Source organism: Dermochelys coriacea, chromosome 8 (genome assembly GCF_009764565.3).
Source record: "Dermochelys coriacea isolate rDerCor1 chromosome 8, rDerCor1.pri.v4, whole genome shotgun sequence".
Lineage (NCBI taxonomy): Eukaryota > Metazoa > Chordata > Testudines > Dermochelyidae > Dermochelys > Dermochelys coriacea.
In genome coordinates this window covers 43,597,145-43,623,474 of record NC_050075.1, presented here as the reverse complement: position 1 = coordinate 43,623,474, position 26,330 = coordinate 43,597,145, and the positions used below count along the sequence as shown (strand labels likewise).

General features: G+C 41.5%; 1 protein-coding gene across 4 annotated transcripts in view; it reads left to right on the top strand.

Moving 5' to 3' along the window:
- Positions 1–26,330, top strand: part of TEDC1 (tubulin epsilon and delta complex 1) — a 168,944-nt gene that overhangs the window by 43,416 nt on the left and 99,198 nt on the right. For 2 of the 4 annotated variants that reach the window (XM_038414283.2, XM_038414284.2), the window contains exons 4-5: positions 10,214–10,384; positions 17,091–17,189. In XM_038414283.2, coding sequence (XP_038270211.1) covers positions 10,214–10,384; positions 17,091–17,189 — 270 coding nt within the window. The remainder of the gene's footprint in view (positions 1–10,213; positions 10,385–17,090; positions 17,190–26,330) is intronic. The other 2 variants (XM_043520461.1, XM_043520460.1) reach the window with 1 other exon arrangement.

The following is a 26,330-nucleotide window of genomic DNA, read 5'->3' as shown; positions in this document are numbered from 1 at the left end:
TAATATTTGGAAGATTTTCTTGCCATGCTGTATTAGGAGGAGGACATCACCAAACAGACATTTAAATTGTTTTATTTAACTAAAACAACAACGTTATGGATTCTGGATTTTTTTCTTCAACAGCAAACATAATATTTAAAAAAAACAAGCATATACATTTTTGAATTTAGTTAAACATTCAAGTTTTTTAAAATCAGGTTTGTTTTGGTTAAAACTGTTTTTAACTAAAATAGTTAAATGAATATTTAAAAAGAACAAAACAAATCAACTGTCAGCCAGGTCACCATGAGAAACGTAAAATATGGCTTCTGCAGCTAACTCAGTGGTCTTCACCTTCATTTTCCTGTTTATTCATAATCTGGAAAAGAAAACAAGCTTTCCTGCTTTTTCAGGTCACAAACGATATCTCAATTTGGAATGAATTAGTCCAAAGGAAGAAATATTCTTTCTACATCGACAGAAGAAGCTACTGCAGTTAAAAATAAGATAATCACTTCAACAGTCTCTGAATCCAAGTACTTAAGTGACTTCCACCAGGTCACTGGGTGACTTTCTTTAAAACATCATCAACAAACATATATATTTCTTGAATGGTTCAGCCTTAGCTCTGAAGTTTATTATGGTTGGCATTATGGAGGGATGATTGCCGGAGTTCCATGTCCTAGCCAGCTCCTCTTCTTCAGGAGTTCACGGTTTGACCCTGGTACCGAATATTGAGAATATTTGCAAGAAAATAAGCTGGAGATAGTGCTTGTCGCATTTGGTTTTTTTTAATGCTTGTAATTTAACTCTGTCATTGCATGTTTCTGTTTTTAAGATCTCACTCAGTTCCTTCCAAATTTCAACACCATCAGTAATAAAACAGCTATTTCCCTGCATTTTGTTCAAGGCTACAGAAATAGGCTTCAGGGGTAGTCAATGTGTTCAACATTTCTCTTAAGCCCAATGTTGAGAACTTTGGCTGTTACAATGCCATCTAATTTTTCACGATTTTGTTCACAAACTGTCATCAGGTTAGGCCAGTTCTTGATGTAGTGCTCAAAACGGTCCACTGCTGAGTTCCATCGCATGTTTTGTGGGAGAGTTAGCTTGGTTCCTCCCACTTTTTACAGAGCAGCTGCTGCAAAGTGGTTGTTACGGAAGTATTTTGCAATTTCAGTATCATTAGTCTTTATTTCTGGAACACTGAAGTCTTTGGCTAGGAGGTGCATCAAATGAACACTGCAACCGTATGTTGTTAGTTTGGGACTCTCTTCTAAATTTCTTCTTCTCTTGGATACATTTGCAGTATTGTCTGTGACCAATCTGCCTACTAGACCTTTGAATTTGTTTTCACAGTTTGTTATAGTATTCTGCTGTGTGTGCATTTCCTGATATAGCAATTGTTTCTGTAAGGAAGACATTCCCTTCTTCTGTTGTCACACAAGCACATATAACAGGATCATTGTGGACATTGCTCCACCCATCAAGACTCAGGTTAACAATTTCACCCTTTAGTCCTTTTGCACTATGCTCAATTTCTCTTTCATACACTTTATCCAGCAATTTGCCTGCAACATCTGCTCTGTTAGGTGGACTGTATCCTGGTCTTAATGACTGAACCATGTTAATAAAGTGTGGGTTCTCAATCGTACGGAAAGGAGAGTTTGTTGCATAAACAAAGGGGGAAATTTTTTCATCAGTTACCTCTTTTTGTAATCTGCTAGTTCTTATCACAAACTTAACTATGGTTGTTTCTGGATGATGGAGATTTTTTTTCTTTTTGCTACAGGTCATATACTGTGGTTATGTGACAAACATGTTGTGACTGAAACGCTGTCATTGGCAGATAACTATGAAACTATAGAAAATGACAGTGATCTTGAAGGTGGATTGTCGTCAGAATCCTGTAGGTTGAGGATGGATTTTCCTGAACAAAATAAGTTGATGCAGTTATTTAATTATTATTAACTTACTGCTTATTTAGTATTACCAATTGCATTCACTGACACTCAGTAACGCTTTAAAAGTGAAATTGTGAAAGGAAGAGCTGCCTATTTCAGCTCTTTATTTTTTATCACAACTGCATCTAAAATGATAGTACCATAGAGTAACAACTATATTTTTTGCTCAAACATGAGAATTCAAGAATAGTCCAGAAGGAAGACAGACAGTCCTTAAGAAAGAAGTATGAAATAAAAAAGTTTACCAACCTGAAGATCCTGCATGTTCAGACATGTTCCTTTCATCGTCTTCAAAGTAGCTTCCTCCTGAGAAGGAATACTTCTCATGATGCTGTTTCATTCAGGGAAACCAGGCCTTGCATTTCTTTGTTGCACTGTTTGCATTTTGCACGCATGCCTTTTACCCACAGGTAGAGGAACTTCATTAAAATATTCCCCAACTGGGTCTCTTTTACGGCCTGCTGCCATTATAGGTTTTCCCTTCTAGTGAAAGAATGGTATGGTAAGATCTCAAATCAAGGCTACACTCGGAAACACCTTAAGACTTCTGGAATATGCTGCTCAAACAGTTTCACTTTTGTTTCTACTGCCTGTCCCTCCCTTCTCACATTTATCTCTAGACTTCTTCTCCTTGTCCTTTCCTGCTGGTGATAGCTCACCTTAAGTGATCACTCTGGTTACAGTGTGTATGGTAACACCCATTGTTTCATGTTCTCTATGTATAAATCTCCCCACTGTTTTCCATTGAATGCATCTGATGAAATGAGCTGTAGCTCATGAAAGCTTGTGCTCAAATAAATTTTAGTCTCTAAGGTGCCACAAGTACTCCTTTTCTTTCTCCTTGTCCAGATCTATTCCACCCCCAACAAGCTTCTATTCATTGAACTTTTTGAAACTTTGAATTTTTAGAGAGAGGTAAGGGATTGACTGTGTACACATATTTGCAGAGGGACAGTAGGGTTGAGGTCTGTTATTTCTCACCTCTGTATATTATTTATTGATTTATTTAGAAACACTTTTGCTGTTAACAAGCATGTTATCTCTGGAGACACCAGTCCAGTTTGAGAATTGCAAAACTAAGCACTTCTGATGGTATCTTCTAGACTGAGCACTGAGTCTCATTGAGTAGATGGAAAGATTAACCTAAATAATTTATGCAGAAGCCCCTGGAATCCCATAAGATTGAGTCCCTAATCCATGAACGGTTGGAACTCATTTACAAAACTTTTCTTAAACATTACATAAAAATATTGTCTCATACTATAGAATTAGAATTTATAATCCCTATTCCATGATGAGATGTCTTTGAGCTATTTTAATTAAAACTATGTTTAGATAGGATTTTTTGTCAAAAAGCATTTTATCAAAAATCAGATTTATTTTTTATTTAAAAAAAATCTTCACTGTGGTGGTATCTGAAGAAGGTAGCTAGTTGTTTGTGTATGTATTTGGGAGCAGAGAGTTCACTTTTGGATGAATTCTGCACCTTTACTGTGTAAAGCCAGTAGCAAACAATGAGGTAGCTATCCTTGGATTCCTTAACTCACCAACAGATGGCAGCTCACAGTCACAAAAGAGCATCTCAGCTTTGTTTTTACAGCAATGCGGAGAGCGGAGGTCTTTGAATTTCCCATTGCATATAAAAGATGGGGTTGAAGAATATGCCATTTTACCAACACAATAGGTTTATTGATGGAAAAGCTGTGGAAACATGAAGATGTGGTATCTGTGAATTAGAAAGATAAGGAAAAATACAGGAAAATGTGATGCTGCCCACAATGCAGAGGTTTCTGTGCAGTGCTGCAGACAACAGTGTATTGTAAGGCAGATTACCTCGAGTCCCTTGGGATCTCCCTGAATCTGTTGCATCTTGCAGAAATTTCAGTGTGAAAGTAAAGGTAATGCAGAGTTAGATATTGGGCGCAGTTGATTAGGGGGCCCACTGGGACAAGGTGTAGATAACAGGGGCATGACAATCCCAGAGTCCTACACCTCAGGGCCAGGGCACCAATTTCTTAGCACCCCAGCTTGAATAATTAGCACTAAGAAGACTTCCCATATTGCGTATTACTTCCTATCTGCAAATATATTTGTCCATGTTGAAATGTTCATTGTTTTGTGATGAACAATTTATATAATTGAAGGTCTTGTTGTTTTATTTCCCTTTTAGCCTGCTCTAGTAACACCACTGTTCTTGATTTGCCATAGAACAAAGGGGACTGCTTTGCCTCTTTCCAATGGTGTGGTGAGGGTTTTTTTGGTGGGGAAGGCGGTAACAGAGCAAAATTCATTTTCAGTAGAGGGACAGTGGAGGGAAAAAATGTTTCCCATTTAAAATAATTGTCTCACACATTCCTGTGAAACTTGAATGACGAACTTCAAAACGTTGGCATGTACAATCGTTCTGAATGTGAAAAATTTCCATGGCAACATGTGAAACAGTTCAGTTAGATTTCAGCTAGGCCAATTAATAATTGGTTACTGTGCCTGGGCACAGCAAAGTCATTAACGTGTGAGTGTTCATTAGTACTAAGTACATGCATGAGCAATAATCTAAATATGCATCTATTAAGTGGTCACCTTTTCAACTCATCAGTAGTCACCAGTCATTTTTAAGGATTAAAGATGGCGAAGTGTTTCATAAGTAACACTGTACTTTGTTGCCAGTTTAAGTGCTTATGCTGCTATAAACATTTAAGGTGGTTTAAAGCATTAGGGCATCTCCAGCTTTTTGGGGTGGCTTTTGTTTTTATCATTGTAAAGATTTTTTTTTTTTTTTTTAAACTACAAAGAAATGACGGTCCTGATTCAACTACGTCTAGATCTTGTGCCTGGGGTGAATGCTGTTATCTGCCTGTGGATACTGACTGAGTTTAATACTGTGTTGGGCAGGCAAAAATCTATTAGATCCAGCCAAGTCAGTATAAATCTTCCTTGGCATCCAGGGCGCTCTAAAAGGGGCATGGTTCCTTCATATGGGAAGTGTCTCTGGTGCAGAAAGTAATCTGAGAAGGCCTGCATTGTATCTCTGTGAGTGTGATAGAATAGCCCTTCCAGTAACAGGAGGTGAGCTGCTTACAGCAGGACACAGATGGGGATCTTTTATTGAATGGACAAGTGCCGGTTGTCATTTTTCCAGGGTTGTGTCTGTTTGTGAACCCACCAATAAATAGACTGCGAGATCCTGTAACAGCACCTTCTGGTTTTTGAGGCAGAAAGATGTTCCAGAAGTGTAATATTAAAGAGGGTGAGACTAAGGACCTCATTTGAGATTCTGTTGGATAGTTGCCCTCATCACAGGTATCCCAGTTATTTCTAGATAGTCAACTATACAAGGATTAGACAAATGCTGTATTGGTCAATTAGAGGAGACTTAAAAGCCTCTGGTGAGCGAGCTTTGATACAACTTGGTTGCGGACACAGGCGGCACCATTCCATAGTTTGGGTGAATGAGTCTTTTTTGACCTGGGCATCCATCAGAGTAAGTAAAGAGAAATTCTATCTAAACACTTCATTTTATTGGGAAAGAGCTTTCTGATATGTGATTGAAGGGAAGGTTTCCCAGTGCTATTTTGGTGCAGTTCAGCTTGGGGAAGGATAGTTTGTGAGTGCTGAGTGGCTGCTGTTGCTATGTTTTCTGTGTTGCTGACAGATATGCTCTGCCCATTCAGCATACAACACTGAATTTGCATGAATGCCTATTGCTGAGATAGAATTAGATAAATGCATAGTGATATTAGAAGCAAAGGCTTTAGCTGGGTCAGCATTTAGTGATTTCTGTCTGTGAGAGAGAGCAGTAAATACCCTAGATATTAGAGATGGGACTGAAATTGAGATCACAGTCTAATATCCAGGGCTCTCTTCCTTTTCTTGTTTACTTATGTCAGGCTACATATTCGTAGCAGGCCTAGACGTTTCATAAAGTAGGTGTGAAATAAGTACCAGGAATAGAAAGCTTCTGTTGAAAAATGCAATGGCTTTCTTATTTTAATATTAATAAAACAAGTTGCTACAATAACATTTAGCTCCAGGTGGTGTTTCTGTCATTGGACTTGCAAGGCAATTGTTCTTTTCTGAGGTAAACCTCTTGGGAGCATCATGAATGGTGTTCTGAAATCTCTAATACAGGTCCTTTTTTAAAGACTTGAACAGTAAATAACAGGGAAGGCAGAATCAGTATAAGTGTTTGTAACCCAGTGAGTTGAGGATATAGCTCCTTGGCAGCATATACATTTGATGCTTTAATACGTTATATACAGCTATGGGTTTTCCCCAAGCTAATTGTTTGCGTTGTCAAGTTTATGAACTGCACTGCTGTTTTTACACAATTTCATAATTCAGTAGCCTCTGCTAACGTTGCCAAAACCATGTGAGCCATAGGCTGTTGTTCTGTTTACTAAATAACTCTTGGCAACTCATCTAAAGAGGCAAACTGCCTTGAACTTCGGAACAAGTGGGATCCAGGGAAAGTGACTGCATTTCCTTGTTGGCAAAACGGGAATGTTGTCTGTTTCCATAGTAAACACTATAGCTGACCAGAGAACGGGAAAGACCCACAGTAGGTCTAGTAGGTTGCCATGCAGTCAGACCACCTTTATTCATTTCATTAATAAATATACACCTGTACAGTATTCGGGGGCATCTTAGCAGCTGAGGTTAGTTAAACTTGCATGTGGTTAATTCACCTGTCAAGGTTGTGTTGAAATTTACATTTAAGACAGGACTAAAATCTCTTTATTTTACAATTTACAGTTTTAATTTAGGCCTGAAATTGAAATACCTTCACCCTTCATGGACCAGTTGAATTTTTTTTATAAGATATTACTTGTCAACATTGAAGCTCTGATTCAGGAAAGCCATGTGCTTAATTCCATTGGAGTCGGTGGAGATATAAGCACCTGCTTAAGTGCTTTTTCAAAATGGGATCTTAACTTCAGCAGAGAAACACTTTAAAATGGCCTCCTATAAAGAAAACTTAACTTGGGGTGACATTATTGCGGGGGTGGCGGATGAGGCTCTCTTCAGGTAGAGAACCACAGTTTCTGAAGGTCCAAATAGTCTCACATGCACACATCTTCATTACTGCTTTGAATAATCTGCATTTGAAGAATTGTTTTAATAAGCAAAATTATTATTGATTATGTATCCTAATTATACTATTAGTCAAAGCTATGTCAAAAGCTAGGTCTTAATCTTAAGCATCGTAAATTGTGACATCGGAGATAATATCATCGTTCCTCCCTAATTAATTTGCATGCTACAGTTGTGTGGGTTGAAAAGAGTCAGAAAGATCTCATGGATGTGTGGCACAGTCCTCGTCTGCACGAGGGAGGCAGGGGGCAGCAGAATCTTCCCACACAGTAGCAGAGTAATCACAGGGACCGCTGCAGCAAAGGGTAGGTGGCAGAATTATCATACCCATGTGGAGCACATGTGGCAGCATTGTCTCCTGTGGTGGTAGAACTTTTGGTTGAAGTGGGATTGAAGGGAAAATAATGGGGCTAAAGAAACCCCTGCAGCTCCTCCTCTTCCACCCGCCCCAACACACACACACACACACACACACACACACACACACACACACACACACACACACACATATCAAGGAGGCTATGCAAAGGGGGAGCATGGAGAGACAGACAATTGAACTGCTTCTGGAAAATGGCTAGTGGCGCTCTAATTTCTCACATTTCTGTCAGTCGTAGTCAAGGTCCTTTTGTTTTCTCCTCTTGCACCTTTCCAGGCCCAGGCTGGAGTGGAGAGGAAATCAGAGTGGTGTCTCGCCATTTCCCCCTCTTCTTTTCCAGCCTTTTTCAGGTTGTGGACTCTGTTCCTTTAGGGGTTACCTGGGGAGAAAAGGGTTGGACAACACATCCATCGGATGGTTTCTGCTTGTAGCTTTGTTTTTTAAATAAACCTTGATGGATCTATTAGTGGTGTTAGGGTTATAGGTATGCAGACCTGCCAATAAAGGCCTATACTTTAAGAATTTAGGTATATGTTTATCATTTAGCTAGTTATAGACGTATGAAAGAAAGAAGAAAATCACTGTCTGTCTGTGTAAGGGTCTTCTCTGACTGTTGCAGTCTGAGGCCCCGTTCTTAAGCCTAAGCCTTTGGCTAAATAAAAGAGGCAGCCATAAGCTGGGCAAGTGTACAGTCATATCCTTGCATTCCAAACTAGTCGCATTGAAATATGGTGCTATTGGGCTGTTAGGCATTATTAAGACAGGATTGTATTTCTGTCGTCTCCAGAGAAAGGGAAGAGCCTAGAAGATTTAAAGAACAACTTGGCTTGATAGCATCCTGTCTAGCAAGAACTCACTTACCAATAGCTGGGGTGTGAAATCCTCATTTCTTTGTTCATCACTGTAGTCCCATTTCCCTATTTTTTGTCTGTATAAACTCTGTCTGGGTCTGTGATTGTTTCTGTCTTCTGTATAATTCATTTTGCTTGGTGTACACCAATTAAGATGGTAGGATGTAATTGGTTAAATAATCATGTTACAATACGTTAGGATTGGTTAGTTAAATTTCAGTAAATAGATGGTTACAGTATAGCTAAGTAGACACTCAAGTTTTACTATATAGTCTGCAGTCAATCAGGAAGTGAGGAGGAATGGGAACAGGAAATGGGGGTGGGGGAATTGGAATCATGTTTTGCTAAGGGGGGGAAATGGGAACAGGGACACAGGCAAGGCTCTGTGGTGTCAGAGCTGGGAAGGGGGACACTAAGGAAGGAAACTGGAATCATACTTGCTGGAAGTTCACCCCAATAAACATTGAATTGTTTACACCTTCGGACTTCGGGTATTGTTGCTCTCTGTTCATGCAAGAAGGATTAGGGAAGTAAGTGGGTGAAGGAATAAGTCCCCTAACAAGTGGTTCTGATCCTTGCTAATTTACAAAGCAAGGGTGAGGGAAATATTGAGGGCAGCAAACCTCTCTTGCAGAAAGAAACTGTAGGAAGTGAATAGTCGTAGATTCAAAATTTGACCCACTTCTCCAGGTGAAGGTAGCATTCAGGATCCCAGGGTCACCAGCTAATACTCCTTCTGGTAAAGCTGAGACTTTAACTTTTCTTTCAACATATGGTAGAGTTGGAACAATAGGGAGTGTACAGGATCCAGAACACAGAGGTTGATGGATTGAAATAATCTTCTGTTAGCTGCTGCCTCCTTTTCTTTTGGTAGAAGGCAAAACAGAGCTGGTCTTGCCCTTCTCAGCCCTTGCAGGCAAGTTCAGCAAGTCCCTTTGTGAGGTCACTGACTCAGCTCCTCTAGCTGACTGTGCTGACATCAGGGTGCAATACCTAGTCAGGTGGTTGCCACACTGACCATAAGACAGAAGATAATTGATTTCTTTTTGATTTTCCTGTGCTCAAGATACTCAACAACTACATTTCATACAAATTTTGGATGGAGAAAGCTTTTTCTTCCAAAGAATTTTTCTCATAGAAATGCGCTGTGCTATTCTGGAGAATTAAGTGTTTCCTTGCATGCAGTTTAAATGTGATTTCTTTGGTTTTCACATGAAAGCTTCTGCCTTGGAGACAGGGAGGAAGGGACAATCAGCCTGTCAAGTAGGAACCATGCAAGTACTTCGTTTTTGCCTGATAGTATTTTTGGCAGAGCGAAGTGAGGCTTTACACACAACTTAATAGCATTTCTCTTTTGGTCTTTATGTAATGTGATTAACTTTTGAAAACTACATTTGATCAGTTTCAGGACATGTTCTAGCTTTCAGCTGGCAGAAGCCTGTTTGATTTTGGTGAGAGTTGGAAAAAGATAGATAAAAATCTTGTTTCCACTAAAATCACCCCTTGGTCATTCAGGATACAGGCATGAGGCAGTCTATGTCAGGGCAGTAGAATCACTCTTGATAAAAGGATGAGGCAGTGACTTAAGGGTTAAGGTTCGTGGGCCCCTAATTCCACTTCAGCCAACCTCAACTTAGCTGGGCCTCTAAGGCTGTAACCTAGTAGAATCATGATGTGTTCTGTGGGTAAGCCTGTTTTTAGTTACCTTCAAAATTCTTTATACTTTCCTCCAAAATGCTATTATTTTAGGGCATACCCACCATAGGTGCAGAAAGGCCCTGTTAATTTTCAGGAGATTATTTTCTTTTCTGGTGCTGATTATTTATTTATTTATTTATTTATTTATTTTTGGCTGGTGTTTGTCCTATTCATCCTACCTGCTATTTACTGCTTAATGACTTGGAAATGTAGACAATGATTTAAACCATTTTGTTCCTATCTTCTACTTTTAGTGTGAAGATAATCTCTCTAACAGCTGGAAGGATAGGACCGAAACAGCACTCGAACCTTGTTTGAAAAGAGAAGTGGATGTCCGATATCTCCAGTGGTTAAATGGCAGGCTGCGGTTCCAGTGGCGGAGTTTGCACGTTGACTGTCAGGAGCAATGTAAACTCTTGCATAAGGTAAAAATTCTTCTGACGCACAGTGGAATTATTTATTATTAATGCCCTACCAGTAAATCCCAGGTCTGTAATTAACACTGGTTCACTAGCTTTGTACAATGTTTTATCTAGATAAATGTAGACTCCTGTAAATACAAATATATCTCTTTGCAGCCCTCTATGCAAAATCCTGAGAAAACCAATAGATTATGTACCATGACCACAGGGTTATAATCTTTGACTGGCTCTCCCTTGCACCTTGGCATATTCACCGTTCTCCCCACCAAGATAGGTTCACTGTGTATTTATCAGAACACGTCTGAGCTTGTTCTTCTTGTCCTCCTAATTTGGCGCTGCTTGGCAAGAATGGAAGTGCAGGTTACTCATACAGACATACAGAAATGTAATGCATGATGTCCACCTCTCAGTGTTTTGAAAGTATTGAAAGTGTTGGACACAACTTCAGCTTCAAAAGTAGCAACAATTAGAAAATTAAATACAATCCTCCCCCTTCTTAAAATACTAGTGAAAGTCTGAATTAAACCAGCAAAGCTAAAGCAATTCCAAATCACAAAGAGGCAGTAGCCTCTGCAAAGTCAAGGTTGCAGGTTATTTTCCATTTTAAGCTTGATTTTTTGCATGCTCACTTGAAATTTGCCAACAGCTTTGAGCATCATTGCCTGTACGAGTAGAAGGGAAGTCTCAGAGCCGCAACTCCCAGCTGGGAGCACTGATGGCCGTGGAAGGAAAAATAATTACTAAAAATACTTTCACTAGTGAAAGAACTTTTTCATATGCTTGGATAACTGAAATAGAGCCATTGGGAACCTCCATAAAGTCTCTGAGCCTATAAATGAGCCTGAGAAATTGCAGCTCAAAGGGAATTTTTATCAGAAAGTACTAAGAGTAGGAACAAGAGGGTTTGAATGTAGATGCCTTCTCCGCTTTAATGACTGACTATGGCACTACAACCATAAGACTTTAATGAGTTTTTGTTTTGTTTTTTAAATGAATTTATCACTAGTAGAAGGTGCCTGACTGAAAACCTGGAGACTGAAGTCCTTCATGTAGGTACTGCATGTGCAGCAGTGAAGAACTTTTTTTTTTTTACTACACACTGCCCATTTTAAATGTGCCTCAATCCTGACCTGGAACGAAAGAGGGCAGTTTGTGCTTCAGGGCCGATTCAAGCCCTTGGCCTCTACTGAGGTCCACAACAATGGTGCCACTTACAAAGGTATCTTCATGATGTGGGACTATCATCTCTCCTCCCCCCTGCCCCGGAACTGCAGGGTCAAATTGGGATCTGCAAATCAAGCTGTTTTTTTCGTTTTGTTTTGTTTTTTGTACTGTACAGCACCACCCCCAACAGAGATTATGCTTGGGTCTCAAGAGAATAATTTTTTTGATATGCAAGTCAGAAGAGAATCCAACTAATTCTTTCACCATCATAAAGGGCTCTGCGCAGCTGGTGACTGTAAAACAACTGATGCTACAATAGCATATGGGTGATCTGCAACTCGTAGCAGCAAATATCTCCAATGGCCAGTAATGGGACACTAGATAGGGAGGGCTCTGAGTTACTACAGAGAAATCTTTCCCAGTTGTCTGTTTCACCCACATGATCAGTGTCTAACTGATCACCATCTTTGGGGCTGGGAAGGAATTTTTCCCTGGGTCAGATTGGTAGAGACCATGGAGGGTTTTCACCTTCCTCTGCAGCATGGGGCATGGGTTGCTTGTAGGTTTAAACTGGTGTAAATGGTGGATTCTCTGTAACTTGAAGTGTTTAAATCATGATTTGAGGACTTCAGTAACTCAGCCAGAGGTTCTGTGCCTATTATAGAAGTGGGTGGGTGAGGTTCTGTGCCCTGCAATGTGCAAGAGGTCAGACCACATCATCATGATGGTCCCTTCTGATTTTAAAGTCTTTGGGTTTGATTTCACAAGTAAACCGGCCAGATATAAATCTAAGGTCCCTGAGGATAGAAGTACATATTTTTTTAAGATGATAGGCCAAATTCTGCTCTCTGATGTTTTTACAGAGCCGCCATTAAAGCTGCATGCATCTAAGGATGGATTTGAGCCCTAGTATTCAGTGCATAACCATTAACGATATTATATGTGTTCTGATACCTAGGCACTACGGTGTGAGTTAAGAACAGAGTAGCAATAACAGTGCTCTGTGTTCTGGATAATTGAAAGATAAAGTTCTAAATGCCTTGTAACAGTGCTCCATTACACATATATGTTAATGCTTAGTAGTTAACATATGGTCACAGAAAACACATATATATGCACAAAGGGGGCAAGTTGCAGCTGCTGTGTGCACTATTATATATTTCCTGGCCTCTCTGGATGCAGAAATATACCATACCATTGCATTAATATAGTTTAAAATAAGCTGCCATCTATCAAAAGTTTGAGGTTTTTGAGGTATTTCATTTGGAAATTCAGCTGATCTAATATGATTTGTATATAAGATCTTACTGTTCTGGTGTGAAACCATAAACACCACATGCAAAGGGGTGTAATGTTTTTTTGTTGTACTGACAGATTTTCAGAATGATGGCTCTATAAAATAATTATTGCTTTTACTCACTATGTTTAGTAACTTATCAGGATATGTATCTTGAATATGGAACAGAATTTATTACTGCTGATCATAATCTATAGTTTTAGTAAACTGGTGGCAACTTTCTACAGATTTCAGTATGTTAACTCAAACTGGTTCTGAAAGGCTAGTTTCTGTGTTTGGCATGTCATTAAACAGACACTGGGTATGCACTTTAAGTTCGTTCTGGTTTTAGAGATACTAGTAGTTCTGGCAGCATTCTGCATGTTGGATATAGGAAATATTGCTGGAAACCAGAATATGGCTAAAACAGGAAAGGACTTTTTAAGTGTGTCCATTGTAAATTTATATGGCATTGTTTTTAAAACTGAATTTTTTTGTTTTTGTGCCAGAACAAGTATGTGAAAAGAAATATCAGAATTTTCCTGAATTTCAGGAAAACATGATGATTCTCCATTTGGTATTGTTGGGTATCTCTGTATCTGATAAAAGGCTAGGAAAGAAATTGCTACTGAACTGGAAGAGGGGCAGGTTGTGATCACAGAGGTAAATTCTGTTAATTCAATGAGGTGTCTGATCATGGATTTACAAAACTGGGCACCTGCTCAGAATATAACCATATCTATTTATACACCAGTGTGAGAAAGTTAAGATATAAACTTGGTAAATTAGAATGCCCGGCACTCAACCCTATGCTGCTGCAGCTTTCTTCCTTTTTTTTTAATCCATGCTAGATACATTAAAGCTAGCATGCATTGTCTACCTGAGCTGCAGTTACACACTTTTGGAGTGCAGTATAGACAGACCTTTAGAGAGGAAATCTGGGATCTCATAATTAGGGTCCTGCCAAATTCAGGGTTCATTTTGGTCAGTTTCACAATCAAATGTTTTGAAAATTCGTCATTTTCATGTTTTCAGATGTTTATATCTAAAATTTCATGGTGGTGTAACTGTGGGAGTCCCAACCCAAAAGGTCAGGGTGGGAAGGTCACAAGACTATTGTAGGGGGGTCGTGGGATTGCCACCCTTACTTCTGCTCTGCTCTGGCAGTGGCACTGCTTCAGAGCTGGGCAGCTAGACAGGAAGGCTGCTGGCCAGATACCCAGCTGTAAAGCCAGTGCCAATGCCAACAGAAGCGGAGAAGTGAGGGTCACAGGGTATGAGGGGTGGGTTACCATAGGTCCCATTTTCCTGACAGTCTCCTGCCCCATTGGGGGATGACAGCTGGAGCCCCCAGCCTTCCTGTGTTGGGGGAGGTGACAGCTGGAGCCCCCAGCCTTCCTGTGCTGGGGGAGGTGACAGCTGGAGCCGTGGAGCTTCCTGCAGCTGGAGGAGATCCCAGAGGTGGGTGTGACCTGCCCCAGGAGCGGCCCCTGCAGGGAAGGAGGAAGTCACCTCCCTCCTCATCTCTGGAGGACTAGCAGCTGGAGCCCTGTGCGGGGTTGTAGATTAGATTTCACGGTCCATGGCATGTTTTTCATGGCCGTGAATTTGGTAGGGCCCTACTCATAATAGAAGGACAAAGAGAAATGAGCAAGACCGAAAGGAGCAATGTTGCACGTTATTAAGGGCAGAAGGGTTATGATGATCTAGTCTGACCTCCTGTATAATACAGGCTATGGAATTACATCAGACCGTTCCTGCGTCAATCCCAATAACTTCTGGATGAGCTAGAGCATCTTTTATAGGGATACATCCAATCTAGATTTAGAGATTTCAAGTGATGTAGAATCTACCATATCCATAGGTAAATATTCCAATGGTTAATTATCCTCACTGTTTGTTTGTTGTTGTTGTTGTTGGTTTTTTTTTTTTTTTTTTTTTTTTAAAAAGCCTTATTTTTAGTTTGAATTTTTCTGGGTTCAGCTTCCGGCCACTGGATCTTGTTCTGCCTTTGTCTGTTAGATTAAAGAGCCCTCTATTGTCAGATATTTTCTCTCTATGTAGGTTCTTCTTGATAATGATTAAGTCCCCTCTTGCCCTTCTCTTGGATAAACAACATAGACCATGCTTCTTTGGTCTATCGCTGTAAGGCAGATTTTTCTAGACCTTCAGTCGTTCGTAAATCTGATGAAAGGAAATACTTTTTCACATATGCTGCACAATTAGCCTGTGGAAATTCTTACCACAAATTATTGAGGTCAAAAGCTTAGCAGGATTCATGAAAGGTTTGGACATTTCTACAGACCAGACCATAAGACTAGTTATAATAGTAAATATTTAAAAGAAGCGTACGGAAAGGGTTATAAATCTTTATGCTTCAGAGCATAAACCAGCTTCAACCAAAGGAACTTTCTCTTGTGGACAAGTTACTACATAACCGCGTTTGCAGAATTTCTTGTATCTTCTGCTGAAACATGTGGTGCTAGCTACTGTCATAGGATGCTGGAATGGGTGGACCTGGCCTCATTTGGTCTGGCAGTTCCTGTGGCAGCACAGGTTTCCCACAGGCTTTCAGCAGAGAGCTTGGAACCTTCTGAAACGCAGTGCTCATTGGAGCCCATTTTTTTTTCACTAGCAGCTTAAAAACAACTGAGTCCCCCATCATTAATTTATTTTTCTTGCAATTGTTTCCTTCTTTCAGCCTGATTTTGGGCTTTAGTTGTATGGAGTTATAGTCTGTTAAAGGAGGCTTATGGTAGTGTATTTTATATGTAATGCCTGCCATTGTGCCATCTTATGGGATTCAACCTGTTCTGTGGCTGTGTGGTGTTGGTCTGTTACCTCCCCAAGAAGGTGTTAGCCTAGAAGGCAGAGTTTAAATTCCAGATCTGCTATGGCAGCAAAATGTCTATTTTGGGCAAATGTGTACCCTGTTAGTGATGCCTCTTGGAGAGGCTCTTCTATCCTCTTAAATCCTGTTTAATCTGTGTACCCTTCTGCCCAAGATCCCAGGAAAACTGTCTTTAGGCTTTCATGATGAAGCAAATGCTTTGACCCTTTACAATGGCACCAATGTTTATGTCCATTCCAATCAAGTACTCTGGCTTGGTTGAAGGCCCTGATGTCCTTCACGTCACTATGTCCTAAGATCTCTTTGACGTGACTTATGACTGACGAGAGCTCAGATCTGAATCCTAGTTCCAGAAAGCCTAAGGATTCAGAGCCATAATACATCAGGATGGTGGAGAGTCCAGAACTGAATAAAGGGAAGGAAGCAGCAACGACATGATTTAGAGTGAGAGAACTGCATTTGGAGCTGTTTCTTTTTTAAAAACTTCTGCACAGACCTGTGTGTTGTGCCAAATTTCCACCAGAAGTGAGATTTGAAAAAGAAATACCAGAATCATGTTAAGTTTCAAGGAGACAGGATAATTAATCATCAATTTAAAATATCTGTCAATCGCTAAGTGCATGATGATAGTAATATTAGAACAAGGGAAGAAAAGCAACTAACATTTTCATGTGATGTGGACAGAAATATTAATGAAATGTGTAAGACTGTATGACAAATGTGCACTAGTATCTTGTCTGACAGCTGCACTTATTACAGTAACAAAGGGATCAGCTTTGAATAGAAGGAATTGCTTTTTATTGTTCCCCTGACTAACTTGGGAAGATACTTCCCCATGTAATAGATGATGATATCATCAAAACAGCTGGGACAAGTTTCTGGCAGCATCAGTTAAGAGCTAGTTATGATTTACAGCAAAGATTTAATACACCTAAACTGCATTTTCTGCATTAAGGGAACAGATTAGAAGCTATACATCATGTACATCTCTTAAAAGGTATGCGTGTTAATAACTTTTATTATGCTTTACAAATATTTTAGGTGAATTCCGTTATGGAGTAAAAGTATTAGACCCTGAGACATCTTGGGAAGCGAAGCCCTCTGACTTTAGACCAGGCAGCAACAGTGGAAACTTCCGCATGCCACCTGGCTAACACTGCTGACCTAGTGAGACCGTTTTATGAGTAAGAAGGTTGTTCACTCCGCAGGGTCATTCAGCCTTGGTTTCTATGAGACTGTTGCAAATAGGGCCGATTCAGCAAGAGGCAGTTGTGTGTGCACCTGTCTGTTGGGAATTGGGTCATGACTACCAATTCACTTCATGCAAGCAGCCTTCAGATAATACCAATTTTCAGTCATTAACGACCTGGTCTGTTTATATTTATTTGTATCTGTTTATCTAATTTTGTCTATTTCAGATTCATTCTTACACTAGTGGCTGTCATATGGACCAGACCATCGGTCATTTCTCTGTCACGGAAACCGATCTCATTAGACAACCAGATAGCTACAAACAGGTAATGCTGTGGTACTCAATCATGTTTTGTATTCTGATGCTCAGCAGTCCTTATACACATACTGGTCTACGTTCCACAGAAAATGAGGCTGTTTCTAACATATTTTCATCTTTAACTGCCATGCTGGATTGCCTATTTTTAGATGCTGAGCTTCCAGCATCAGACAGCTCTGGGAATTCCACTTGTTCTAAGTTATAGGCATTCTGAGATAGTGGAAATAGAGCATGGAAGTCTTTTCCCCACACAACTGATCAGCTGCCTGTACCTGACAAATGAGGACAAGGCAAGACAAAAATTGTAATGAAAATCTCCAAATCACTTTATTAACAAATATGGGACTAGGTAACTACAGGTATTTTCTGTCTGTGACTTCTGTGTTTCTATGACATTTGTGGGCCCAGGGGAGTCCCAGCTATAATAAATGGGGCTTTGGTTTTGTTACTCATTGCTGTAACTGGTTCAGAATGACAGTTATGTTCTAAGGATAATCTGATATGAAGCTTTTAACACCTTGAACGTCCCTTTCATTCTCCCATCACAAACTTGCATTTGTAGGAAGTCCTGGTGAAGACTGATGCTCTGTACTGTCAAGGGACCTAAAATTTGTCCTGTCCCTGTTTGCAAAGTCTATGTAATTCTTTGTCTCTCTCTTTCCTCCTCAAAACAAAGGTTTCAGTGTAACTTCAAAAAGCCAGCTGACTAGTACTTTTGAGCAGTCTGCAATAACAAACTAGTGCGCAGTTGCCAGGGCAGAACCATTTCAAATTTCAAGTTTCCAACTGGCTGTTATAAGCAGTGAGCAAAATAATACTCTATGAAAATTAACAAAAATACCTTTTGTCACACTGTCTGGAGTGGCTCACGACCGTGAGTACCTACCTCAGGACTGACTGTCCAAAGAAGTGCAGACATCCCAAATTGTGGTGGGATGTTCTATAATTAGATTTCACCAAGCCAGTAACAAATGTGAACTTCTGGGTCACTGTAACAGTCTTACCATGGAATTGTAGACAGTCTGCTTTCACACTATCTTGCCACCCAGGCAAGCTGGACTATGTGCTAAATGGTCACTTGCACTAAAAAACCCAAATATTCCAGACTACACCCAATCCCAAGAGACCAATCACTCACCCAGGTCTATTTACATCCTAGATTTCACACCAAAGACAATGCTTGTAGCCAATTCTGTAGTAAACTAAATGCTTATTATCTAGGGAAAAGAAATGACAGTTTTTAGAGGTTAAAGCAGGTAAAATATATGTACATGTGAATAACAGATTCCAGCACTCAACCCTGCTCCTCTCCTTCCTCATGAAGGGCAAGGGCACTGGGGGCTGATTGCTGTTTCCAGCCTATGATGACAGGTGCCAAGCCTTTCACCAAAGAAATGCCAGAACTTTGCCTAGTGATGAAGACAGCCTGTGTCTTCCCTTGCCTGTGTCAGATGTTGAGTTCAGAAGCTGATTGGATCAGGGAGTTTATCTTGTTGTCTGTAAAGCTCCTGACATGCTTCTGGCACAATCTAAGGCTCTAAGCAATAAATAGCAATAAGAGTCTTGGGTATCTTTTTAGGTTTTTGGTTGCTGTTCACTATCTTGTGATGTCCCAGGTTTGATTCAGGGTTCTGGCCTCTAGCATTGTGGGTCATTATGGTCTTGGAGTGCTGTGCGTCTTCCAAGTACCATGTGCCCAAGTACCACAGCCTATGTAGCATAAGGCAGAGGATCGAGAAGGGTGCCTTTCATTTTCCAGTAGCAGCATTGTCTCTGAAGGTGTGGTTGTGTTAATTTCCTATCTATAAGGACACTTGCCGTGATGTGGGATAAACATGATATTCCTTCATACCTGGAAAGACGATGTAAGCCCATTCTTAAAACATGTCTAAAAGTAATATGTCTTAGTTCTACATTACATTGTCCCTATCTCTGGTGATTTACTTTGTGCTATTAAAATATATTTTGTCCTTCAGACCTATTCAGTTAACATTCTCTTCACAAGTGTGACCACACAGAGATCGATTAACTTTAAGGAAAACCATCCCATTTACTGCCACCCATCCCCCCCCCCCCCATTTTATGTGTAGAACTCAATCTTGTTTTGTTCTGCTTTGAAAGATTAAAAGCTGCAAGCAGAACTGAGGTCACTGATAAAATGCTGGTGGCACTAGAGAGATCAGTGTAATTGTTAAAGTAATAAATAAAGCAATCTACTGTGTGCAAGATCAAACATAGCAAATAAATAATGGCCAGGAACTGCCAAATGAACCTTAACAGAAACTCATTAACGTTTAGATGTGACTAGCTTATTATTTGGTTTCAGAATTTTGTTATGAAAATATTTATACTTGTCACATGTTGACCAAAACTTTTCTCTATTTTAAATGGATTTTCCTTAAAGCTTGTCTGCGTGTGAAGTTAGTCCAGAATAAGATAGGGTGTGGATTTAAAGAGCAGTAGCTATTTAACATTGACTCCTTTGGTGGATACTCATTCTGCACTGAGGGCTTGTCTACACTGGCACGCTAAATCGGTGTCACTGAAGTCAGTAGCAGCATGCTCTCCTGTCAACTTCAGTACTCCACCTCCCCGAGAGGTGGAAGCTAAGTTGGTGGGAGAACATCTCCTACCAACATAGTGCAGGTTAGACCCAAGTTAGGTTGATGTAAGCTACGTTGCTTGGGGGGTGTGTGATTTTTTTTTCACACCCCTGAATGACATAACTTACATTCATACAATCATAGAATATCAGGGTTGGAAGAGACCTCAGGAGGTCATCTAGTCCAACCCCCTGCTCAAAACAGGACCATTGTCTAGAGTGGCAGTATAGACTAGGCCTAAGAGTGCCATTGTGAGGTTTAGCTTAGTCAACTTTAAAGTCCAGTTTTGTGATGTGGTCTACAGGCCCCACGCTAAACCAGGGCATGGCATAGAGCAATACTGGGCGAGGGAGGCTCTGCCCCGCAACAGATGCAAGGCATGCTTTCACTGGAGGAACAGTTTCAAAGGACACTCATAGCCCAGGAGAAGTGGGAAATGAGCTGCATGTGGCAAGAGGAAGCAAGGCTGACACTGAGAGCTGTGCCAGGAGTGGTAACAGCTTTGTGAAGACTGCTCCAACAGCAGGGACTTGGAGTTCCTCCACTTCTTTGGAAGTTGAAAGCCCTAAGATAGATTGACTGAACATGACACTAAGGGGATGTCTGCACAGCAATTAAATACCCGTGGCTGGTCCATGTCAGATGACTTGGGCTTGTGATACTTCGGCTGCAGGACTATGAAACTGAGTAGATGTTTAACCTCGGACTGGAGCATGAGCCCTCGGACCCCACAAAGGGGGAGGGTCTTGGAGCCCAGGCTCCAGCCCGAGCCCGAATGTGTACACTGCAATTTTACAGTCCTGCAGCCCAAGCCCAGCATGCCCGAGTCAGCTGACATGGGCCAGCTGCAGGTGTTTAATTGCTGTGTAGACATACCCCAAAAGACTGAGGAGAGTCTGCTATGTCAGCGACCATGCCCCAAACTGAGAAGCTCCAGACTGGTAGGAAGTGACTCGGGGGAAACATAGTTTAGTAACTGGGCTGGACATTTTGATAAACTCCTAAGGCCCTGGGTTAGGACCTGGTAGAGTGGTGGGCCCAGGTCCCCCTATCTTGTCCTACCCCCCCCCAACCCTTTGCAGTGACTGAACTCTGGGGAAGCAATAAGAATAATAGAATCATAGAAGATTAGGGTTGGAAGAGACCTCAGGAGGTCATCTAGTCCAGCCCCCTGCTCAAAGCAGGACCAACACCAACTAAATCATCCCAGCCAGGGCTTTCTCAAGCCGGGCCTTAAAAACCTTTAAAGATGGAGATTCCACCACCTCCCTAGGTAACCTATTTCAGGGTTTCATCACCCTCCGAGTGAAATAGCTTTTTCTAATATCCAACCTAGACCTCTCCCACTACAACTTGAGACCATTGCTGCTTGTTCTGTCATCTGTCACCACTGAGAACAGCCTACCTCCATCCTCTTTGGAACCCCCTTTCAGGTAGTTGAAGGCTGCTATCAAATCCCCCCTCACTCTTTTCTCCTTCTGCAGACTAAATAAGCCCAGTTCCCGCAGCCTCTTCTCATAAGTCATGTGCCCCAGCCCCCTAATTTTCGTTACCCTCCGCTGGAGTGTCTCCAATTTATCCACATCCTTTCTGTAGTGGGGGGGCCCAAAACTGGATGCAATACTCCAGATGTGGCCTCACCCGTGCCAGATAGAGGGCAATAATCACTTCCCTTGATCTGCTGGCAGTGCTCCCACTAATGCAGCCCAATGTGCTGTTAGCCTTCTTGGCAACAAGGGCACACTGTTGACTCATATCCAGCTTCTCGTCCACTGTAATCCCCAGGTCCTTTTCTGCAGAACTGCCACTTAGCTAGTCGATCCTCAGCCTGTAGCGGTGCATGGGATTCTTTTGTCCTAAGTGCAGGAGTCTGCACTTGTCCTTGTTGAACCTCATCAGATTTTTTTTGGCCCAATCCCCCTATTTGTCTAGGTCACTCTGGACCCTGTCCCTGCCCTCCAGCACATCTACCTCTCCCCTGCATCTTAGTATCATCCGCAAACTTGCTGGGGGTTCAATCCATCCCACCATCCACATCAATAATGAAAAGAAAAGGAGTACTTGTGGCACCTTAGAGACTAACAAATTTATTAGAGCATAAGCTTTCGTGAGCTACAGCTCACTTCATCGGATGCATTTGGTGGAAAAAACAGAGGAGAGATTTATATACACACACACAGAGAACATGAAACAATGGGTTTATCATACACATTGTAAGGAGAGTGATCACTTAAGATAAGCCATCACCAACAGCAGGGGGGGGAAAGGAGGAAAACCTTCCATGGTGACAAGCAGGTAGGCTAATTCCAGCAGTTAACAAGAATATCAGAGGAACAGTGGGGGGTGGGGTGGGGGGGAGAAATACCATGGGGAAATAGTTTTACTTTGTGTAATGACTCATCCATTCCCAGTCTCTATTCAAGCCTAAGTTAATTGTATCCAGTTTGCAAATTAATTCCAATTCAGCAGTCTCTTGTTGGAGTCTGTTTTTGAAGCTTTTTTGTTGAAGTATAGCCACTCTTAGGTCTGTGATCGAGTGACCAGAGAGATTGAAGTGTTCTCCAACTGGTTTTTGAATGTTATCATTCTTGACGTCTGATTTGTGTCCATTCATTCTTTTACGTAGAGACTGTCCAGTTTGGCCAATGTACATGGCAGAGGGGCATTGCTGGCACATGATGGCATATATCACATTGGTAGATGCGCAGGTGAACGAGCCTCTGATAGTGTGGCTGATGTGATTAGGCCCTATGATGGTATCCCCTGAATAGATATGTGGACAGAGTTGGCAACGGGCTTTGTTGCAAGGATAGGTTCCTGGGTTAGTGGTTCTGTTGTGTGGTGTGTGGTTGCTGGTGAGTATTTGCTTCAGATTGGGGGGCTGTCTGTAAGCAAGGACTGGTCTATCTCCCAAGATCTGAGAGAGCGATGGCTCGTCCTTCAGGATAGGTTGTAGATCCTTGATGATGCGTTGGAGAGGTTTTAGTTGGGGGCTGAAGGTGATGGCTAGTGAATACCCCAGGTCGGGGCTCCAGGTCAGAGTATGAACAAGAGGCTACTAGGCAGCTCTCCAACACGACTTTCTACAAGCCATTACCCTCTGATCCCACTGAGAGTTACCAAAAGAAACTACAGCATTTGCTCAAGAAACTCCCTGAAAAAGCACAAGAACAAATCCGCACAGACACACCCCTGGAGCCCCGACCTGGGGTATTCTATCTGCTACCCAAGATCCATAAACCTGGAAATCCTGGACGCCCCATCATCTCAGGCATTGGCACCCTGACAGCAGGATTGTCTGGCTATGTAGACTCCCTCCTCAGGCCCTTCGTTACCAGCACTCCCAGCTATCTTCGAGACACCACCGATTTCCTGAGGAAACTACAGTCCATTGGTGATCTTCCTAAAAACACCATCCTAGCCACTATGGATGTAGAAGCCCTCTACAGCAACATTCCACACAAAGATAGACTACAAGCCGTCAGGAACAGTATCCCCGATACTGTCACGGCTAACCTGGTGGCAGAACTTTGTGACTTTGTCCTGACCCATAACTATTTCACATTTGGTGACAATGTATACCTTCAAATCAGCGGCACTGCGATGGGTACCCGCATGGCCCCACAGTATGCCAACATTTTTATGGCTGACTTAGAACAACGCTTCCTCAGCTCTCGTTCCCTAATGCCCCTACTCTACTTGCGCTACATTGATGACATCTTCATCATCTGGACCCATGGAAAAGAAGCTCTTGAGGAATTCCACCATGATTTCAACAATTTCCATCCCACCATCAACCTCAGCCTGGACCAGTCCACACAAGAGATCCACTTCCTGGACACTACGGTGCTAATAAGCGATGGTCACATAAACACCACCCTATATCGGAAACCTACTGACCGCTATTCCTACCTACATGCCTCTAGCTTTCATCCAGATCATACCACTCGATCCATTGTCTACAGCCAAGCTCTACGATATAACCGCATTTGCTCCAACCCCTCAGACAGAGACAAACACCTACAAGATCTCTATCATGCATTCCTACAACTACAATACCCACCTGCAGAAGTGAAGAAACAGATTGACAGAGCCAGAAGAGTATCCAGAAGTCACCTACTACAGGACAGGCCCAACAAAGAAAATAACAGAACGCCACTAGCCATCACCTTCAGCCCCCAACTAAAACCTCTCCAACGCATCATCAAGGATCTACAACCTATCCTGAAGGACGAGTCATCGCTCTCTCAGATCTTGGGAGATAGACCAGTCCTTGCTTACAGACAGCCCCCCAATCTGAAGCAAATACTCACCAGCAACCACACACCACACAACAGAACCACTAACCCAGGAACCTATCCTTGCAACAAAGCCCGTTGCCAACTCTGTCCACATATCTATTCAGGGGATACCATCATAGGGCCTAATCACATCAGCCACACTATCAGAGGCTCGTTCACCTGCGCATCTACCAATGTGATATATGCCATCATGTGCCAGCAATGCCCCTCTGCCATGTACATTGGCCAAACTGGACAGTCTCTACGTAAAAGAATGAATGGACACAAATCAGACGTCAAGAATGATAACATTCAAAAACCAGTTGGAGAACACTTCAATCTCTCTGGTCACTTGATCACAGACCTAAGAGTGGCTATACTTCAACAAAAAAGCTTCAAAAACAGACTCCAACGAGAGACTGCTGAATTGGAATTAATTTGCAAACTGGATACAATTAACTTAGGCTTGAATAGAGACTGGGAATGGATGAGTCATTACACAAAGTAAAACTATTTCCCCATGGTATTTCTCCCCCCACCCCACCCCCCACTGTTCCTCTGATATTCTTGTTAACTGCTGGAATTAGCCTACCTGCTTGTCACCATGGAAGGTTTTCCTCCTTTCCCCCCCCTGCTGTTGGTGATGGCTTATCTTAAGTGATCACTCTCCTTACAATGTATATGATAAACCCATTGTTTCATGTTCTCTGTGTGTGTGTATATAAATCTCTCCTCTGTTTTTTCCACCAAATGCATCCGATGAAGTGAGCTGTAGCTCATGAAAGCTTATGCTCTAATAAATTTGTTAGTCTCTAAGGTGCCACAAGTACTCCTTTTCTTTTTGCAAATACAGACTAACACGGCTGCTACTCTGAAACCTATCAATAATGAAGATATTGAACAAAACCGGCCCCAGGACAAGACCTGGGGCACTCTGCTTGATACCGGCTGCCAACTAGACATTGAGCCGTTGATCACTACCCTTTGAGCCCAATGATATAGCCAGCTTTCTGTCCACCTTATAGTCCATTCATCCAATCCATACTTTTTTAATTTGCTGGCATGAATATTGTGGGAGACTGTATCAAAAGCTTTGCTTAAGTCATGATGTATCAGATCCACTGCTTTCCCCCTATCCACAGAGCCAGTTATCACATCATAGAAAGCAATCAGGTTGATCAGGCATGGCTTGCCCTTGGTGAATCCATGTTGACTGTTCCTGATCACCTTCCTCTCCTCCAAGGCCTTCAAAATGGATTCCTTGAGGATCTGCTCCATGATTTTTCCAGGGACTGAGGTGAAGTTGACCAGTCTGTAGTTCCCCAAATTCTCCTTCCCTTTTTTAAAGATAAGGCGACAAGCTGACTACTAGACTAGCAACCTTTCCTGCTACAAGTAGCTATTTCACTTCAGATCTGGACCTGACCTTATTCTACATTAACTTCCTATGTAAAGAAGCTCTCAATTTAGGGAACCTCTGATGTAAAGTGTTTAACTTCCAGATTTTGAATGAACCTATCTGATTTCATGTTGGTTGTACACATAAAGAAATGTGTGCCCATGAACAATTCATTGTCATGGCATGAATGCACATCTTTCTTTGTAGGAAGAACTCTAAGAAGTTGAGGAGATTTTTTTTTTTTAAACAGTGCAGTGGAATACATACAAAAATCAAATTTCATAGGGTGTGATTTTAGGGATGGCTCAGCTCTCCCAATTCTTGTTAAGTCAATCCTTACAGATCACTCACATATTATATTAAGCAGCACATGTGCATTGTGCATAGGGTCTATGTCAGTCAGGTGGGATTTTGTAATTTCTCATCAAAACTGGCAAATTAAAAGGGACTGTATAATAAACAAGTTTTAGGATAAATCTCTTCTGGTTCCTAGATCTCCTGACAACTTCCATTGAAAAAAGCAGATTGGTTGTTTACAGCATTTTTTTTCCCTCTGAATGTTTTATCTGTGGATTGATTTCTTGCAATGGGGTAAAGAGCTTCTGTTTCAGTTGGACAGCGTACCTTCAGATTGTTGTTGTTAGGAATGGTTTTGCTTTGTGAGGTTTCCAGCAATGATAGATTGAGCCCTTTCTAATGGTTGGTCTGTGAGATATCTGCGGCCATGTTTTCATCATCAGGTGTGCATGCACAGGGCTATCTGTAGAATCATAGAATATCAGGGTTGGAAGGGACCTCAGGAGGTCATATAGTCCAGCCCTCCTGCTCAAAGCAGGACCAATCCGCAGCTAAATCATCCCAGCCCC